A 21,151-nucleotide genomic window follows, 5' to 3' on the forward strand; every position below is an offset into this window, starting at 1 on the left:
ACTAATTTGACCAAAGCCTTCATAGAAATTCACAAAATGCCACAGTCCAACCCAGTAGCCATTTTCAAATCCATATTTTCAGATCAAAACTTGAAAGCACCAGTTATGCTCATGTCATTCATTCATAGATAGAGTTGTAGCTCCTTCAGACCCAGCAATAAAATCAAGTTAAGTAGCTTTTAATAGAGACTTATTAAATTAGTCAAATATTTTAAAACATATTGTAAAATTGCCAGCTTGCTTTTATAAGGAGATACCAAGTTTAAGATAGTTTATCAGCACAGAACTCTCCCTGTTTTATAATGCACACTTTATTTGATTTTACAAGAACAGGCGAGATGGAATTATTAATTTAAAAAGTGTCTCTTACAGTTTCCAGGGATCCAAATCTTGAGAAGGAATCAGTTAATTGTAAATAATTTAAGTTCCCTTGGCTATAATCTATTTTTATCATTATCAGGTATCAGATGAAATATAAGTGTTAAAATGCAATGCCATTTATATTTAGATTTTCAGATTTGACTACAATAACTGGATTTTAAACCAGACCTGAAGGAGATTGTTTATTAAATTGACAAATGAAGTAAAAAAGTTGATTTTGTCCATTTGTTTGTCCACAAGTTTATTGATTGTCCACCAGAGTCCCGTCCATCCCGTACATAATAACTGCTAAGTGTGTTTGACAAATGGAGGTACAGAGTTATTGACAAACCAGAGAAGGCCATTGTGAGGTATTGTGACAGAAATAAAGAGGTTGTTCTGTTTTAGATGCCTGAGAATTAACATCATACAACGGCAGTGGGTTGTGGTTTAGACGATTGTTACAACAGGCTGGAGAACTGAGGAGCTGTGATGGAGCAGAAGTGGGAACAAACTGTTTGAGGTAAAACCCAGTCCAGAGGAGAGTGGACTCTTCAGGCGTACATGGTCAACTGGAGCCACTGGAATCAAACATATTAACGTACAATGGGTCAAATATTTCATAGTTAAAGGTGCACTATATGAATTTTCTAGTTAGGGTCCACCACCTACTCATTTCTATGGAGATGTTAATGCTTTGCCTGGAATGTTCCACAGTATAGCAGTCAGTGCATATATATGTATATCTGTTTATTCAATTTATTCTATTTATTCAACAGGTCTGTTTATTGCTGAAAAAGGTATCTAAGGTAACTAGGTCAGGTCTGTCTTGTCTCCTTAGAGATGGATAAGTTGCAATACTGTGGAACATCTGAGGCAAAACAATAACATCACCATGGAGACAAGCAGGAAGCAGATCCTACACTAGGAAAGTCACATGGTGCACCTTGTTAAATGTCATTAATGTTGGAGAATTTTTTGTGCTATACTGGGCTACAGTGAGTGCCCTCAGTATTTATTATTTAGGCATCTCAAGTTTAGAGTTGTTGATATTGGTGCTCACATGATGCAGGGTAGTGGTTAGATTAGGAAAGCAATGAAGCCATAGAGTGACACTGGAGGGAGCAAGACAGTGGATTTTATTTAAGGGTGTAAATTTTGGGGAAGAAATATCTCACCTCGAGGACACTGAGTCTGATGGTGCCGTCTCCGTCTTGATCGAAGGCCTGGAACGCCCCTGAGAAGAAAAACACCACACAGCAACTAAGACGCAACAAGAACAAGATGACCCTTTCAAAATAAAACTATCAATACAAATTAAAGATTACAATGGCCAATCGATGGCCAATCATTCATTAACAAAAGGAGCTACATAAAAATAACTTTTTCAACATAAACAAGATAATCAATAAAAATATAAACAATTGACCATAGTGACCAATTGGTGGCCTTTCAAAATAAAACTAACTTTTACTAATTAAAACTCCTAATAAAAAGCAGACATGACAGTGCCCAATCAGGTGGGGATGACAGAGCCAAGACTAGACTATTTACAAAATAAAACACCTCTCGTTGGGTTTCAAAATGATAAAAAGTAGTACTGTTGCTATAGCAATTTAAAACAAAATATGATATCTTCGAATTGGAAAAGGTCCTAAAATGTTGCACATAACAGGAAGCTGAAGTCCATAAATAATCCCAAAATTACCCTTTCAAAAGAAAACTAAACTATAGCTACTCTGCTCTCAGGTATTGGTGACTTACTGAACATGGCTTCCAGTCGAACCAGGCAGCTGATGAAGCTGTCAAAGTCAATGTTCATGTTCTCATTAGCATAGCGCATGGTGATGATGTCATACAGCTGGTTATTGAGACGGAAGCCTGGGAGGGACACAAGACTCATGACTGCACAGTGACCACAACATTTGGTACAACATTGAGAGGATACGTTTAAATTATAATATTAGAATTATTTGTCACAGGTACAAAAGAAAAAAGTGCAATTGATATGAATTGGTGATAAAAACGTTTTATTAGCACATTTTAATAGCCCCCTTTAACTAATGCATTACAGTAATTTATGCTAGAAACTACTACTCCTATTCACAAAGAAAGAAAAAGCTAAAAATGGTCTCTAAAAGCATAAAGTAAGGATTATAAAAATGTGCTGAGTGTTAGCCAAAACAGCTATTTCCCATTGCCAAAATATATACAAAAAACTCCCAAAATAGAAATGTACTTAAATTGATTTTTACATTGGTTTGTACCTGCATCGTTGACCGCATTCCTCATCTCGTAGCTGTTGATGCTCCCAGACTGGTCAGCGTTGTAGTGCTTAAAGATTCCCTACAAAAGAAAGAAGAAAGAAGTATCAAAAATAAGTTTAGAATAATAACAATAGCACATCAAACTTGTAAAATGCTTTTTTACAGTTTTTTTTGGAGTAAAAGTGATAAATTGGGTGTATGTATGATTAAGTCTTGTTGTCATGTTGTAGACAAATATAATATGTTAAAGAGAGAGTCTGACCTGCCACTGTTTGATCTTGTTCCACAGATGCCTGAACTCCTGGAGGTTCAGTCGACCTGTCCCATCCATCTGAGGGAAGGTTAAAGTCATAACAAAACACACTACTCATATATTTGGATAATCATGATCATGACATCTTTGATCAAAATGCTAGGTACAGTAAATAAAACACAATTAATTACTGGATCACTGGCTCTTGGCATTGCAAAAAAAAAAAAAAAATCTGTATATAAAATACTGCTGTTTTTATGGGTTAAGGTTAAAAAAGTACAGCTACTATTTCAAGATAATCAAATGGGGTTGCTTTATTTCACAATACTAAGCCTAAACCTCAGCTGGGTGTATCCTAAATATAAGTCTCCAGATATATGTGCAATCCCTCAGTTGTCCAGGTATGATCCGTAGTAAAAGACATAAGGCAGTGTCCATCAGTAATCTGCCCAGAACTGCAGAAGCGGTTTGGATGAGCAGTGAAACGACTTCACTCCAACAAATTTTTGTTCAGTTGACAAATTTGAATTTTTCTTTTGCTATGTCCCGATATACTCAATACAAAGGATACGTCCATCAGAGCGATCATGCTCCTGCAGCTCTCTAGACTGAAGCCCTCTGTGTTCATGTCCTTGTCTAGAAGCACCAAAGTAACATACAATCATTACTCTATACAAATACTGTTAATAAGGCAGAAGGGTGATCATTGACCAATAAATATTTTTTTACTATCTTGATATCACATTATTCAGAAAATGTTTTGGCAATCCAGCTAAAATGTGCACAACATATCTTTAAAGTGTGATACTAAACTTTTGCAACTAAACTGTATACATAGAGTTTTAGCATTCTCTACTGTTCCTAGTCCATTTTTTGTTATTTTAGTTAGCAAATTAAGTTAATTTGCAGCTTATACAGCTCAATTGACTGCGGTTTGAATAACAAACAAATGTAAAAGGACCACAAAACTGGAACACTGCATTGTTTTGAGATCATTTTGGTTATAAACGATATACCCAATATTCAAATTTTGCTTGTCTTTTAAATAATATCTGTAATATTATCAGTCATTTCATACATTGCCCATGTCTAAAAAGGCATTCACAGTTGTATTTTAGACTTACGTTTGGTGATGACCCTGTTAAGGACATTTTGCAGTTCGTTGGCCGTTATCTCCATTTCCTGTGAGGACAGATATATAAATAGAACTAATGTATTTTTATACACAGCTCATAATAGTATTTAATCTACTGTCAGTTACATTTGGCCTTTGTTAAAATACAGGTCTTATATAATGACTACACTCACATCACCAGCTATTTCTTGAAAAATAGACCTGAACTGCTGATCCTCTTCACTCTCTTCCCCCACTGAGGCTGGAGCAGGCTACAATAATATGAACACAGTTAAAGTCACAAATGTGTTTAATAAAAACACATTGGTAACACTTTATAATAACTACGCCACATCAGGGTATTGTGCCAATTCACAAGGGTCTGAGTTTAGGGACAATTAAAGAGTGGGCAGTTCAGGCTCAGACTGGACAAAATCTCTGGGGAACTTGATTCGGGGTTTCACAATAGCCCAAGTAAGGAACTGTCTGACTATTGGTACCTTTAACCTCAAGAAGGTCACTGATGGGCTTTATGGGCTGTTCAGGAAGATGTTCTTGGTAGAAAGACTTCAAATAGTAGTCACTTGAGAGCCTGTGTCGAGCAAGTATCTCTGGCTGTACATTTTCTGCCCACAAGTTTGAGTTCAGGAGTGATGTTCACTGCTTGTCAAAAAGCTTTCTTTGTCTTTTTTTTCTGTGGGACGTTGTTTGTTTTGAGTGGCCATCTGTTCTGTGACAAGAGCTTTCTCTAGTTTAAATCAGGAAATTGAGGGACTTTGTTGAGTATATCCCATTCTCTGTGCTTTTGTCTCAAAGTGTTTCTTTTGGCTGCTACACAGGCAGGATTTGGGTCGTTGGTGCAGTTGGAAAAGATATGACCATCCTCCTCACATTTGAAACAATACCCAGGCTTGGGTTTGAGCAATTCTACAGTCATCTGTTGTATTTCTTTGGGCTTATTTTGTTGTTTGCAATTGATTTTCTTTTGTCTTCTTTGGGGGCTTTCTTTGGTCGTTTCTCTATCTTTTCAGTTTTGAGCTGTGCGATTTATGTCTAAAGATCTGCAATTTGTTTCTGAATATCCATTTTGTCATCCATGTAATGCTCGTTACTGTTCCTACTTTAGGAGCATGTCTGCAAGTTGGAATAAACTCAAGTCTACTGCATTCCCAAATACTGTTTCATACATATCACTTTGCTTGTCTGTTTGTCTTCCTCTGTCCTTAGTTGTAGAAGTAGTTTTGCAAAATGTGGCATGTCACTTTTCTTTTGCTCAAGCTAGAGATTGGCAGTCAGAGCCCAACTGCCACTGTTCTGTTCCCAACAGCTCTGCCTGAGAAACTGATTGTTAGAGTTACTGGATGCAAGGCCGTTTCTGCTGATGACTGAATTTAAGGCAGAGTGTAATCTTTGCAGTTTTTCACCAACATTCTGATTGTTGTTGATGAAGCCGGTAAAGAGTTTGTCACCATCTTCGACAGTGGAGTAAGAAGAATCAAAGAGTTCAAGGTTCAAGTTTTTGGACTTGATTTTGGTCAGAGAAATTTGACAATGGTTGACAAAGATTACTGATGCAAGTTGATTAAAGTAAATATTAAAACATCTTTTGGTGCAGAGTAGACAATTTAGTTGTTCCCAGATGAACACTTACAGGCTAAAAGACCAAACTGACCAAAAAACAAAAACTTGAAAAAATGTGTTTTGTCTGTAGTGTCTCCCCTTAAGTCATTCTTCATGGTTTGTTATGGTTAATTAAGATGTAGTTATTATAAAGTGTTACTAATACACAATGTTGTTTAACAAGCATGGTTAAGTTTTTCAGCTGTTTATATTCAACAGTTTATATTCTGTTTTTAAAAGCACTGCCTTTAAATGTTCTCTTAAAACATCATACAAAAAACATTAAATAAATACAAATATATAAATAAATAAATAAATATAAAGTTAACCAGGAACTAAAATGCATAACTACTCACCACGGGATGGTCAGCCTCGATCCTGTTCTCTATCTCCCTGAATGAAGATGGACAAACAGTGGTCACCAATATCACAACTTTATATTAGTGCATACTATTCTGTTGCATAGCTAATGCTATTTCTTAAACTATGACAAGTTAAAAGATTAAAAACAGAATGTGTAAAAACAAGTTCCATCTGTGGCCTTGGACATCCACCCTCAAGCGCCTCAAAGACCCAGGTCCAGACCAGATCAAGGCTGTCCTGATTTGGGGCAGCAGCAGAGAGTGCAGTACAGAGCTGTACGAAAGTTACCGCTGAATGACCAAATCTGAAGTTTCTTGTTCTAAAAAAGATTCCATAACAGCTTCGAACTGGGCCCGAGTTCGTCCAATTCTACAAATCAAATCTTCGTTAAAAATGTCTGTTATTGATAATACAAGTCCCTCCTGAAGAAGATATCCCCCATCCCGCACCCCATGGACATGACACTTAAACACATTGAAAATATAATCAGACAAACAACAAATGTACCACATAACAAACACATACCAACTGACTAGGTACTGAACTTTTTTTTTTCAATTTTAAGAGTTATTAAATTATACAGAATTGATTGTTGAGATAAAGAACTGAACATTTCTTTTTACCTTCCAACAGATGTTTCAACAGTTGGAAGGTAAAAACTGTGAGTTTTCTGGTGGGGGTCTGTCACTTTTTGACTACATGAAGATGCTGAATATACATAGGCTGAACTTTGCCCTTTCACCCACCACCCCTGCACTCACTCTGAAGTGTTTCTTTTTTCAGAGAAGACACGGAGGATGAACTCTCCCTCCTGGTGCGGCTCATAGGTGGATGGTATGATCACGTACTCTCCAGGACTCAGGCGGAAACGTTGGGTCACCTCTCTCAGGTTTATGAAGGACTTACAGCGAGCCTTGGACTGGTTCAACAGGAAAAAGTCTTTCTGCATGTGCTGCTTGTTCCCGTGCATCTGATATTAGGTAAAAAAAAAAAAAAGGTGTGAGGAGTTCTTAGTAAAACAAAAATAGCAATAAAAACAAACCAGTGAGATGTAATTGACTTGTAACTATTGGAGGCTTGTCTGTTGGACAGTGGCTTACCTCCTTTGGCACCTGTGGAGAATAAAATAGACAAATTAGTAACTTATCATAACAATTTCAGTACTTCACAAATTATTGAACATTATTGAAATTATCTATAGTGTTTTTGATAACGGACTAGATTTCTTTTGTTGTACTGTTCTACTTACGTCACATTAAACCACTTGTCATTCACAATTTAGATTGAAACACCAAGATAAAACATAATTATTAACAGTTACATAAACAAGTAGATACATTGCTTTCAGGAGAATTACTACAATAGTGTATTCAATCTGATTAATAAACAGTGACAGTTCTTAAGCATGAATTTGAAACGATCTATTTATTGTTGCCCACTTTTAGTTTATTGTTTAGTTCGACAAATTATTGTGAAATGTGAATTAAACATTAGTATTGACAAGAACAAAGACGACTCTCCCTGGGGTGAACATAAAAGCATTCAATCCAATACTCACCTCATAGATGGAAAACCCGATGGTGAACAGGTTGGCCCCCATCTTTCGCTCTTTCCTTCTGTTCTTTTGCATTAGAGACACCACAAATGTGCAGCCGACCTCGCCCTCCTCTGAGTCATCGTCCTCCTCTAGAAGACGCAGGCGGTACTGAGGGTTGGTCCAGAACGTGTCTGTGAAAGAAGTGAAGTGAATTTGGACATAATGTGGTTGATGGAGCAGAAGGTAATGGTGATCCATGGAAAATGCTACAGTTGAATGTGGAAAATCACTGAATGCAATAATATAAGTAATATAAAGTCATCTGCAACCCAATACCCTGTCTCCATGAGTTTTATAATGCATACACATTTCTAAATCTTTATAAACCTTGACACACATCTTTTGAAATGCATGTCTTTCTGGTATTAGTTTACTAAAATATGTAAATGTTAAAAAATGAATCGATTTGTCAAACAGTCAGCCAAGCCAAGTTTAGGCACCATGTAATAAAAAAATATTGCTGTTATCTACTTAAATGAACAGTACTAGTACGTTATACATTAGCTCCTTGTTTCCACTGTTCTTAGATGAGAAAAGAGTTCCCCATGATGCAGTGAGTTATACCTGGGTAGTTCCTGCAGCCTCCAGCGGAGCAGCCTCTGACCCAGCGGCCCTCGTTCACAGACACAGTCCATTTGTGGATCTTATCATCCTCCAGAGCATCAGGAGTCAAGTTACAGATCTCAATCTTTGTGTAGTTCTTCTTAAAGTCCTCAAACGACATCCTAAACATCAGATAACTAATAAATACATTTTCACATAAAAAAAAATATTAAGCTATAGTTTGCAACTCACCAGAACTCTCCATCCTCTGCATTCTGGTGTTGTAGCTTCTCCTTTTCAGCTTTAGGCAATGTGGCCCATTCCTTAGAGCTGAAGTGATAATAATAATAATAATAATAATAATAATAATAATAATAATAATAATAATAATAATAATAATAATAATAATAATAATAATAATAATAATTGTAATTAATACATTGATTAAACATATTCAACTGTGTGTAATTTATATTGTGTTGTCTTTCGTACTTGTCACTCCAGGGCCCGTTCCACTCGACTTGACCCCAGGGATTTCTGAGTCTCACCAGACGGACTTTAGACTCCTTATTCTGAGATGGTCTACACTGCAAACAACATGTATTACTCAAATATATGACTCAATTATATTACTTATTTTTGTGTTATTATTCATGTTTTTTTTTTTTATTATTATTTTTGCTTTCTAACATTTATATGTTGTATAATTGTTTCACTTTTTTGTTTCAACTTAAAATAACCATAACTCTTACCTCCTCCACAGCAGTGACTGAGTAGGCGTGACCCTTTACTAGTCCAGTCACTGTACGGGTTTCAAACCGAGCAGGAACAAGGGACTGAAATGTAAAACTAATATATAAATAAAAACTAAACTCAAACCTAACAGGTTAATATTGTCTGCCTCACATCAATGGAGCAGCCCATCAGAGACCCCCTCTCCAAAGCTTTCTTCATGATCTTATACAGCTCTTTTGGTGCTTCCTTCATCTCGTAAAACTCAGTGACTCCTCCGGTGAAGTCCTCCATGGCTTCAGTTGTGTTCCCGCCCTTCAGAGCCTCATAGGACCCGTGCAGCCTAGACAGAGGGTGAAGGTCAGAGGGCAAAAGTCAAAGGGATTTCTGGAAATGTAGACATTAGTATATTGCAATTATGTCTACAGATGCTTTGTTGACACTTTAAACCAAAAACATGACCAGTATGATATGATATTATGTATGATAGTATGTATTTATTATTCTTTTAACTGACTTGGCATAGGCCTTCTCCAGCAGGGCACTCCAAAACTCGTTCCTCTCGGCCGACTTGGTGAAGACCAGCTGGTTGTTAACAGTCGGGATCCGGTCGTCAATGACAACGTCCACCCAGTCGCCATAGCGCCAGAACTACAGGAAACATAAGGAAGGAGGGATGTTTCTAAAAACTGTAAAACCTACTAATATTGATAATTGATTGAATTGATATTGATAATAACAGTAAAAAGTTTAACCTGGAAGTGGAAGATACCAGCATAGTTTTCTGAGTAACTTTGCTCATGAGGAACAACGCGATACAGGAGTTTCTCATAGAGGGTCAGACAGGCAATGGCAGCTAACAGCCAGCAATCACCTGTATAGAAATACAGTATGTATTTATGGTAAATGGTCACATTTTTATATATCACTTTTCCACCTTCAAGGTACTCAAGCACTTTACATCAAGGAACCACTCACCCACTCATGCACACATTTATGTACACAGACACTGGGGGCAAGGTGGGTTAGGTGTCTTGCCCAAGGACACAATGACTGCATTCAACTGTGGGAGCTGGAATTGCACCGCCAACTTGTGGATCAGTGGATCTGATGGCTCAACCAATGATGTTTATGTCGAGAGCGGGATTCGAACCTCCAAACTTCGGATCAGTGAACAAACAGTGAACAACCCAACTGAGCTACTGTCATCTAAATCGCCTATTTAAGTGTTAAACAGACTCTAGAGGCAAGGTGGGCATTATGAACTGTAGAGACTAATGTTGTAGTTAGTCGTCATTTTAAAAGCATATTAACTGGTAGCACTATTGCCTATAAGATGGTCTATAACAAGAAATACCTTCCCATATCACGATGTGTCTTTACAAAGGCTGTTTACACTTGTTTATGCTTCACAATATTTATATGCCAAACCAAATATTGATAGAGTATCCTCACATATTTTCTCTATAGAATAAGACTTGGTGAGTGCTGACTGCTGTGTTTTGAGAGTCAGGTGTATGTGACCTGAACAATGTAAGTTTTTTATCACTGGGAACATTTACAGAAACTTTTGTCCCTCTGCCCCCTTTATTTGGGGCCGGCTCAGGACAACAATGAGAAGTGCTGCTAGTTGGATTCCCTTCCCATAGACTAAGCACAATGTAGGAGGCCGCAGCAAGCTCAAAAGCATGTGCGCAGGGGAGATGTATGGAATATTCAGCTTTTCTGTCAACCACTGGCTGCTAAAGAAGAACTAACAATAAACAAATTCAACTAAAGTTATTGGTAAATTTTGTAGTACTGTAATTATATCACAGGTGTCACTATCAATGAAATGCCAAATGTAAATACGAATGCACTGGGACAGAACAATAAGACCTACAATTAAATTTAACAGTATGACAAAAATCAGAGGCAATCAACGCCACTAAAAGACTCACCCAAATCTCCTTGGCAGATGTCAGTCCTGCTGGCTCCTCCAACAATGAACTGAGGGTTGTCACAGATTTCCTACAAAAGTGACAAAATATTTTACTATACAAATTATAAAATAAAAATACATTTTTAATGCACGTTTCATTATCGAGTCAATCATTGCATTCATGGGATGCTATTACACAATATGTAACATTTATATGTACATTGTTACATTATTATTACTGATAATTTTTGACCTTCCCAAATGTTTGACATTAACAATACATTGGACACAAAAGTGTCCCCAAATATAATGTTCTAGCTCCAAACACATTACCCATCTGATTTAGTTTTAAATGTGCACTCTGTAACTCCTCTGAAGGGGGGCATACCGCCTTGTTTTGCTTTATCCAATTTATTATCCTCAGTATGGCATTTTACTTATCTGTCTCATGAAGACAAACAAATGACGTTATTAGGCCAAGTTATAACTCAGATTTGTGGTGAGGCAACCCCCCAGTGCTCATGATAACAATTAAAGTTTTTGAAAGTATTTTTAACCAATAAAAACAGCAAGTACCCTCCTCCAGAAAAGTGACATAGTATGTGTAAACTCTGCCTCTTATTATGATCCTTGTACCTTGGGTCGTTTCCAGACGATGTTCTTGACTTTGGTAGATTTGTGTCCAAGCTCCTTGAAGCCCAAAGACTCGACTGTGGCCTGGAAAGAGTCATCCTCAAACAGGGCCTTTCTCTGGAGGCACTCTTGTCTCAGGGTGTTGTAGTCCTGTCCATTAAACCTCAGGGGCTTGTTCAGCGACCCTTCCCCATCCCGCCTCTCCCTCTCTCGGATCAGGCGGTCGCAAAAGAACCCGGACGGCGCATAGGGCATCTTGTCGCCGCTCACTATTTTAACTTTTGCAGCTTGTACTAAAGTCATAGAAGCCTAAAAACCTGGCATAAATCCAAAGAGCTATTTTCTCATTGGCTGTTCCCTTTGTGTGAGCTTACCCCTCCCTCTTCGTCACAAATTTGCTCTAAAATTCATGTCAATTCACCTTTGCATTGCCACACGCACACAGGAGTTAGCCCTGAACAGGTTGGCTTCTCATTGGGCAATCGGAGAGTTTAGTGTCATCATTGGTGGATGACACAAAGGCCAATGGGCATGTAAAGAGTGGTCAGTGTATGGCCTACCTCAGCAAAAGTCATTCAAGCCATTTAAACCTATTGTGTTCGGACAACGGCAGCCTCAGCACAACCACAACTGGTACAACTATCATACGTTGGCACCTAAAATATCACATAATTTTTTTTTATTTTTTTTTATTCTACAGAGTGTCTTTTAGATTTGATGATATGGATCACGTTTGAATATCGGTACTGTGCAGTAATCATGATACTGTAAAAGTTGCCCTCGAAGCTGGTCAAAAATATATACAACAATAAATTAAAAACGCTTTTAATTAAATAAATTATTAGACATAATGGCGTACAAACAAGAGGCAGTATAGGTCACATAATAATCTAATAAAATCATTAATAAAATTCATTTTGACAATAATAAAGCAAATGACATTCAATTTGTGATCTAAGGATCAATAACCCACATACTTCATTAAATAGCACTTAAGTCTATATCCTATTAAACATGTATTCAATCATTACAAATTTAGTTTTAGGACTAAATGCAACCTGATGATAAAACGTCTATAGAGGTGTTTCATAATGATTCTACAAACAAAACAAAATACCTGATTTATGTCTATTTCAGACAGAATTAGCTGTTCAAAAACACGATCACAGTTTCTTCTAGTGTCATTGACAAAAGCTTATTTTGAGTCTAGATGTTTCCCTTTGGTTAACCATTTAGGAAAAGGTCAGGTCACTCACAAGAGATAATACTGAACACTGCTAAAATTATGTGGACTACTTATTTCTAATTAAAACAGTGCTGATATACCTCATTAAATACTAATTTCATTAATAAAACTAAGTTTAAGTTTACATACTAAGTTTAAGTTTACATACATTATTCAAGTACATATTCAAGTGATGCATCAGTGTGGACCTATGTGTATGTCCCAGTTTTTCACCACTTTGAGGTTTAGGTTGTCCAGGGTCAAAACACAGCAGCTCTCAGCAAATTCAAATGCATGTCTCTCCTCAATACCTGAAACAGAAAAAGGTATGATTAACCAACACCGAGTGGAGAAGTATTGGAGCTAGGCCTGTTAAGATCATTAATATACCGACTCATTGTTCAATACATGACAGATGGAACAATTATTTTTCATGGGAACTTTTTCATTATACTAGTGGGAAATATTTGATAAATTTTATGAACCATGATGAGATTTGAGCTATAGAAGGTGGAATTATGAACTTTTATGACTCATAGACACAAAGCAACTACGTAAGTGTTGTATTCTGTTATTTATTTATTGCAATTCATATATATATATATATATATATATATATATATATATATATATATATATATATATATATATATATATATATATATATATATATATATATATATATATATATATATTTATTTATTTTTTTTATTTTTTTTTTACAATTTTGTACATTTAGAATACTTGTTTATATTTACTTCAGCAATATATTGCGCTTAAAAATTTGTTATCGTGACAGGCCTAATTGCAGGAATGTAAAACTAGAAGAAAGCATGCAAATATTAAGCTTTTTAATTTCAGTGAAATAGGCTGTTCCAACCTGTTAACAGACCCTTTAATACTATGTCATCACAATATCTTCATGAAAGAAGCATTTATAGTTTTTTATTATTATTTTATTATACTACATGATAGAAATTACCTATTGCTCATTGTATTTTGTCTTCACAAAAAGCATAGTTTGTGATACGTCGGATTGTTAACATGTAAAAAATCTTAAGATGCAATGAAACAATCCAACAGTTCTCTAAGCTATTGTCCAGTCAATCCAGTAATATCACTCATAAAGTTATTCTGAGGCTAAATGTATTTTGAGTAGCCTTTATAAGGTATTTCTTACCTGAGACGTTCACAACCACAGAAGATGGTTTTCTCTTCAGCCCTATAATAGTAATCGACTGTATAACCGTGTTAGAATCAAATGATCCTTCTTCACTAAAAGGACTGAAAAGACAAATATATAATGCTTAGTTAACATCTTTTCAATAAACAAAACAGATTATATGAAAATTTGTATTTATTTATTTTTTCTCACCGGGAGCAGAGTCGACCAGAATCCATCTTGAAGCTGTGTAGAGAGAAGGCCTTTGTGTCATGGTACCTAAATGAATAACCATCGTCCAGAAACAGATTTCCTTCAGCAAATTCCTGTTTTAAAAATAAAAAACACCATTAGACCTTCTGAATGATCTCAATATTTATGTTTTAGACCCATTTCTATTCTCTGGCTTTTCACTATGTCTGAGCTCTGTGATCCTTCATTACTATTACTTTCATTACTTTTGTTAATTTAAAGAGGGATTATGGAACTTTTCGGGTGGGATATTGTTTGGAATAGAATATTTCACAGAAAGACATTAAACATCTATCTTGCATTTATTCAATTATAGGTGATTTATCGCTAATATACTTTGGACTACATACTGTGAAATCCAGAAAATGTGCACCTAGTAATAGTAGAAGTAGTAGTAGTTACTGTTTTGATTTCATGAGAAGCACAGGTTCCGATTACAGAACTTTTTGCTGCAGTAGTAGAGCAGCACAACTATTAAATTAAGTGTATTTTATTTGATGTGGTTTATTACTCATTGATGCTACTCACCTGAGAGTTTAGCGCCACAGTCAAGGAGAGTGGTAATTTCTGGAAGTCCTCTGAGCATGAACCACTGCCTGTCGACCTGCAAATAATCGTCCCTCCACGCTGAAACACAGGCACCTACACAAGAATGGAACAGAATTTTTAATGCCTGCTTTTCTATGCTCTCACTAGTGTACAATAAATATACATACAGTGTCCATGGTGACAGGCAGTATAACAGTCCTGCCTCCTTTGTGCACTTTTAGTGATTGGACATCATACCAGATCTGAAAGTTATAATTAATTATGTATCCAAAAAGAAGGAAAATTATTAAGACATAGATATATTTACCTCTTCAGAACTAGGCAATAGGACCTGGACTTGTTGCACACCAGGGTCAGTGATGGGACAGGCCAAGAGAGCACCACCTTCAGGAGAGACAGTGAAGATGATGTGAGAAACCTAGATAAACCATGCTGTTATATTAATATAATCCATGGCTTTAAATTACCAATCATGTATTCATTGTCCATGGTGAAGGTGTCCTCTTCTGCTGGGAACTCCACCCAAAGAGGTCTGTGGTGTTAAGACAAAATGAGTCACAATTCATAATACATTTTTATAAAGAAATTGATTATAATAAAAAACATACATTTTATTCTAGACAAATAAAGACAAATTCAATAAAAAAAAAACATGTGAATGCAAAGTAGGATTGACCTGAGAGGAGGTTGTCCCATTGTGTGAGCCCAGTAAAACAATGTGTACCAATATGGTAGGAGTTGATATCTGTAAAAAAGGAAAAACAGACAATATGAATATATTTACATAAATTAGCATACATTAATTTGATTCCCATCTAGTATTAAAAGTATGAACATTTTAAACAGCAAAATAAATAAATGTGATGAGGACCTCTGCTGGATAGTGTTGCGAACTGCAGCAGTGACTTCTTCCCCAAAAAGCCAGGGCTCGCGCCGATTTGTTTCTTTGGCAGAATGTCCTCGGAAAAACGGGGTGAGTGCACCGGCCTGGTACCATCGGACCAGTAACTCAGGATCAGGATCCTGGACAAAACCACCCACATCCGCTGAAAAAGATTGAAGATGTTTTCATTAAAATGATCAGTAATTAGAGGTGGGGAATATAAAAAATGCGAAGTACATTGTCTGTCTATATAAAAAAGAGAACGTAAAAGAGCAGATTAAAAATATAAAAACAGAAATTTGTAGTGAAATATTTCAAATAAGGGCATGAAGTTAAATTTGACTCTCCTTTCAATTTATGTGCTATACTTCAAATAAGATATTTAGGTATGTTTTAGCACATTTTGGATGGATTGCTTGGTCATATATTGTCATCAAGTTAATCCCCAAAAATGTAAGATATTTTATTTCAATGATAGTAGATGGAAACTGCCAAATGAGAGAGGACCAAAGAAGTTTATGGATGCAATGAGAGTGAATATGTAGACGAAAAGGATGTTCAGTAGGAGGTTTAGAGGAAGCAGATCATAAAAGTGACATTCGGTGAATACAAAAATATAAAATTATAGTTATTCACCTCCACAAAATGTGATGCCTGCCACACTTAAGGACAACACCATCGGTATTGAGATCTTCAGATAATCCCAAGTAGCCACATTGTCCCCTGTCCATATTGCACCTGGAATCACAGTTTGAGTTTAGAAAATATTATTCAATTGCTTATAAAATAAAAAATAAATAAATTGCATATAGAATTATAAAAAAAACAACTACAAACCAAATCTCTGTGACCCAGCAAAGAAGGAGCGTGACAGCACAAATGGCCTATGTTGTCCACCAGACCGAGTTAACAGGCCCTCAGCAGTAGCCATTTGCTAAAAATATCACACACTTATTATTGAAAGCTTAAAGTTACACTACGACAATACAATAAAGATGATGGTATCTCCATAGAGAAGCAAGTGATCACACCAGAACAAGTTACTGTTGTCAGATTTGTGGAGTAATGAGCCCTCCCACAATAAAAATGCATGTTTTTAAACTTTATAACAGATAGGAACATTTCAGGCCAAGAAACAACATCTCCATAGTGCACTTTTAAGTAAAATATATTGTTCATGTCTCAAATGAGCAATGTAAAAGAATGAACCTTACTTGATAGAAGCCATACAGGTTGTGTAGGTCTCTGTGCTCCCAGCCTCCAGAGTGCACTGCGTCTTTAGGCATCGTCTGCTCAGGTCCATCAAACACAGATGGTTCATTCATATCATTCCACACAAACAATGAGGACGTCGAACCCTAAGTTTAAAATGCTATTATTGTAACTGTAACAAATAGACAAAAGTATTTATTTTGACCTTTTATTAGCATTGAAGACTTACCTGAAAGTTATTGAGAGAAAAGCACCTGGAGTACCATGCTCGTGTGGCTGGGTTACTGAAATCCAAGTAACAGGATTCACCTAGTAATTGTATTTAACACACCACATTAAGTTAAATAAATCTGTTGCCATACAATGAGAATTTAGATTACCTGGCCAGCAGGAGCCCTTAAAGATCTGCCCCCCTCTGTCTTTAACGAAGTGTCCACTTCCCAGAGCTTCATGGAACAGAGGCCAATCAGGGTCTAGTTTGATGTGAGGGTCACTTATAACGACCAACTGAAAATGTAAGTACAAAAAATTCAATATAATTCTATCCTGCAACAGAATACATAAAAGCAGTAATTCCTTAACTACCATCTCATAATGTTTAGGTTTAGAAGTACAAACAAAACAGGGCCTGAACAACTAAAAAAGAGATCAACAATAGACTGTCTATGATATCAACACATTACCCCAGTTCAAACTTTAATAGACTGTACCACATTACCACACACCTTCCTCTTCTTCCTCTGTAGGTGGCGCTGTAGTTCTATAGGTTTGGGGAAATGTACAGGGTCCCAGGTGAAGTAGCGTTTCCCGTCTGTGTGTTCGATGTCCAACCAGATAACGTCGTATGGGATGTTATGGAGGTCAAATCCAGCGTCTACATATTTAACATCAGCCTCATCGTCGTAATTCCAGCGGCACTGATGGTACCCGAGAGCAAACAGAGGGGGCAGTGACTGGTATCCTGAAAGAGACTAGGGCTTAGTTGACTCAAGAAATTCTTAGTTATATAAAGACATCCCCTCCAGAACAATTTGTTAGCTAAAAAGGGGCCGTGGCAAAAGCTCGCAAAACCATTACAACCCTAAATGAGACGATATGTTTTTGAATACAGTGATTCAATACTGAACTCATCTGGTAAATAATATGAATGATTACAAACCTGTTAGTTGGGCATACTGTGAAAAGATATGTTTTGGTTGAGGCCCGAGTAAAATCCTGCAGTCGATGACCCCACTCTCAGAGAGCCAGTGGAGGTCTGTGTGGGGCTGAGTGCGCCTCTTCTTCACTGGGGGGATTGACTCATCCTGGATGGGACATGAAGAAATATATTTTGGCTTAAATGTTGTAATAAAAATGTTCACGTGCATCTTCTCAGTGTGTTTTTTAAATAATTCAAATTCATTTTCATATTTTTAAAACAAAACTGGAGCAGAACAAAAGCAAACTAAACATGAGTACTAAACACATTTAGACAGTTGCAGACATGTAGAAACAGAAAGTATCTTCTGCTGCTCAGTTACTGCTTCGCCCTTCCTACTTACCCTCCCCAACATCCTCTCGCACAGCATTTTCAGTCATCATCTTTTTACACATTTTACTCTTTGTTCCTTTAAACAATATTAAACATGTAAATGTAAAAACAAATTACCTTATCAGTCGATGTAATGCTGTAATGAATATTAACAAATGTTTCTGAAGCATTCAGCCAAAATGCTCCCAGTGTCCTGTTTGAGGAGTGGGCCAACACAAAGGGGACAGAGCCATAAAGGCCAAAAGGAGAGTTCAGGGCATACGCAAAGACGTCCAGGTTATACAGCCGGTAGGGTTCATCGTCTCTAGAATTGGAGTATTTAATAAAGTACAATAAATACTGTATGTACCAATAAAGTGTATTTTTTTATATTTAAAAAAATATAAGTATGTGTGGTTTATATTGACAATACCTGGTGTCTCTGAGCTGCAATCGGTCAGCATGTTCAGGGAGACCAAAAACATGACTGAAACCATGAAGTCGCAGATCTGCTCCAACACTACTGGGACCTGGCGAGATATATTTTATAACATCCTGTACTCCTTTCTTCTTCCTCTTTAATTAAGGTTGTCATTATGTTTATTTGCCATTTCTAGCTTAAAAACGCATTGGGAAACACATGCAGGGAGCTTAAAATGACCCATAACACATTAAAAACAACCACATAAACAAATAATACACAATCATTACAGACATATTGACACTGTGAAATGAGCAAGCTACAAAAGTTAATAATTAAACTGTTTAAATTGTTAAAGGCACTATGTCAAACTTCAAAGTGCATTATTCAAGTTTATAATAGCTTTTGGGAAGAAGCTATTAGCATTGTAAGCATTCTTTTAATGGTTACTTATGGAAGACTAATTACTGGTTCATTTGAGTAGATCACCAATGACCAAATTAATCAGCTCTATCCTGCTTTGACTAAATTCACCAACTACATTCTGCCAAATTTCAAAATAAAAAGTAAAATACTATTTAATAGATCCATACCATTAGTCTTGTAATCCACAAACTGTCTAAAGGTCTCTTTCCATAATGCATTGCCATCTTCCTGTTGACATATATTCAGAATTCAATACTTTAATTTTTACATAAATTTGCATCTTACAATCATGCTCTCTTCACCTCTGTTGTGTTAGACGCTGCCCTAAAATAAAAATATCCAGTGTTATTCAGTAAATATTTTGTTGTAATCAATTTTGAGCACATCACCTTTTAGGATCCTGCAGTGTCTCAAACCAGAGTTTATTTTTTGGGTTAAAAGTTGCAATCACTTCATCTTCACACAGGATCTCTATGTGGAACGGAAAACACCAAATGCGGGCCTGATAACGTCCAGTCGACCAGGAGAGTATGACTGAGTCTTTAGTCTGTTTTTCCACCCTCACCCTGGAAAAAAAACATAATTGAAAACAGCAAAAATACTGTTGAGAATGAATCCAGTGTATAATACCATTATTTTTTGCCATTATTTCTTGGATATCTGGGCACACCCTACCTCTCAGACTGTGGCTCAGCTGTGATCACATCTTTAACTCTGTAGCGAGCCTTAATCGGTACAAGTTCATCTATCAATATCCTTATGGTGTCGTTTTTACAAGGCGACAGAATTAAGAGCAGCTTGGTCTGAGAAATAAGTTATATTCATTGTTAATATGAATTTATTATTACAAGTAAATTACTCAATTTTATGTCAGTGTGTACAGTAATAATAGTATTAGTAGTGTTGGTATAGTAGTAGTAGTGGTAGTGTTGGTATAGCAGTAGTTGTTGTGATAGCCGCAGTAACGATAGTAGTTTTTTATTTTGAAATACATTAGCAGTGCCATTGAATATTTCTGTCAACTTTAATTATAGCTGTTACAGACCTGAATGTCAGTCTCCAGCAGTTCAAACTGAGCTCCATTTACATTGAGCACCAGAGAGTCCAAAAGGGCCCGGTACAGTCTGTTTGGGCCCTGTATCTGCCGTCTTATTTAGACAAACACATTTTTATACAAGACAGTTTTCATACAAACTTTAATAAATGAGAAATTACAATTCACCTGTAGAAAGCAACATGTTCACTTTTCTTAAACTTTTCCTTTCCTTCATCATTTGGCACAACACTGATGAAAGACAAAACATTTGAGACTTAAATAATGAAACAATTCTCAAACAAGATTTCAAACTGAGTTAAAACACAACCAGAAGTGCACTAGTCATCACAGGTTTTCAACTTCAACACTTTATAAGCTCATAGCACTGGGCTAATTATCTTCATAGTAATACAGTAATAATATCAAGGGTCCATGTATAACTTAATACACTTTTTCCATACAGTCATTCTGTTAATTATATGCACTGTACGAATGAAGGTTATGCAGTCCTACTTATATTCTACAACGTGTACACTGACATATAAATGGTGGTACATGGATTATAGTTTAATGTCACTAAGTTTTGTTTTTTACAATGAGCAAAATAAAACTTTGTTTATACCTGGTGACATTCGCTTCCGTCATTTTCAGCAAAGTGTACTCATTGACCGCTCGGTGCACTCGTTTGTCCGCCTGCAGAAATGAAAAACACGAGTAGTATTTACGCGTTAAGTTTCAAAAACACGTGATATTTAGTGACTGAATACTTCACATTTGAGCAGAGCAGCGCTGAAGAAGCTGATCAGGTGCGACCCGACCGGACTTCCGTTACACCGTTTATTTACAAAATAAAAGCACAAATCATCCGAATAAAACAGAAGAGTTTGTTGATGGATTATTAAAATATATTTTAATATTGCTTGCTTTGTTCTGATGCGTGAATTTAATGAAAACTTACACAAAATGATTGTTTGTCACTGAAAGGGAAACTCTTTTGCGAATTAACGTGTGTATATTTTTATGAAAAACTACTAAACTAAACGAATCTTTGTAAAAGATGGTGTATCTGGTG

General features: G+C 36.3%; 2 protein-coding genes across 2 annotated transcripts; both read right to left on the minus strand.

The window, feature by feature from the left end:
• Nucleotides 1-450: 450 nt before the first annotated feature.
• On the minus strand, nucleotides 451-12,040 carry capn3a (calpain 3a, (p94)). Its single transcript, XM_033987883.2, has 21 exons — nucleotides 11,407-12,040; nucleotides 10,790-10,859; nucleotides 9,605-9,723; nucleotides 9,367-9,500; nucleotides 9,024-9,192; nucleotides 8,870-8,953; nucleotides 8,610-8,704; nucleotides 8,370-8,447; nucleotides 8,139-8,299; nucleotides 7,536-7,705; nucleotides 7,078-7,089; nucleotides 6,739-6,947; nucleotides 5,971-6,007; nucleotides 4,189-4,266; nucleotides 4,005-4,062; nucleotides 3,452-3,516; nucleotides 2,890-2,958; nucleotides 2,628-2,706; nucleotides 2,125-2,241; nucleotides 1,539-1,597; nucleotides 451-941 (listed from the first exon to the last, which is right to left on the minus strand). The coding sequence occupies exons 1-21, from the start codon at nucleotides 11,704-11,706 to the stop codon at nucleotides 915-917; spliced, it is 2,190 nt and encodes a 729-aa protein (XP_033843774.1). The 5' UTR covers nucleotides 11,707-12,040; the 3' UTR covers nucleotides 451-914.
• Nucleotides 12,041-12,213: 173 nt separating this feature from the next.
• Nucleotides 12,214-20,907, minus strand: ganc (glucosidase, alpha; neutral C). The gene is made up of 26 exons (XM_033988748.2): nucleotides 20,852-20,907; nucleotides 20,702-20,772; nucleotides 20,266-20,328; nucleotides 20,089-20,191; nucleotides 19,719-19,846; nucleotides 19,433-19,609; nucleotides 19,346-19,367; nucleotides 19,211-19,271; nucleotides 18,630-18,726; nucleotides 18,335-18,521; nucleotides 17,846-17,990; nucleotides 17,412-17,647; nucleotides 17,067-17,193; nucleotides 16,916-16,995; nucleotides 16,689-16,832; nucleotides 16,312-16,408; nucleotides 16,111-16,212; nucleotides 15,463-15,637; nucleotides 15,268-15,336; nucleotides 15,059-15,123; nucleotides 14,899-14,975; nucleotides 14,759-14,833; nucleotides 14,571-14,684; nucleotides 14,004-14,116; nucleotides 13,809-13,912; nucleotides 12,214-12,939 (listed from the first exon to the last, which is right to left on the minus strand). Exons 2-26 carry the CDS (start codon nucleotides 20,722-20,724, stop codon nucleotides 12,827-12,829), a joined length of 2,697 nt encoding a protein of 898 aa, XP_033844639.1. The 5' UTR covers nucleotides 20,725-20,772; nucleotides 20,852-20,907; the 3' UTR covers nucleotides 12,214-12,826.
• Nucleotides 20,908-21,151: the final 244 nt, after the last annotated feature.

The sequence above is a fragment of the Periophthalmus magnuspinnatus genome, chromosome 22 (assembly GCF_009829125.3).
Source record: "Periophthalmus magnuspinnatus isolate fPerMag1 chromosome 22, fPerMag1.2.pri, whole genome shotgun sequence".
Taxonomy (NCBI): domain Eukaryota; kingdom Metazoa; phylum Chordata; class Actinopteri; order Gobiiformes; family Gobiidae; genus Periophthalmus; species Periophthalmus magnuspinnatus.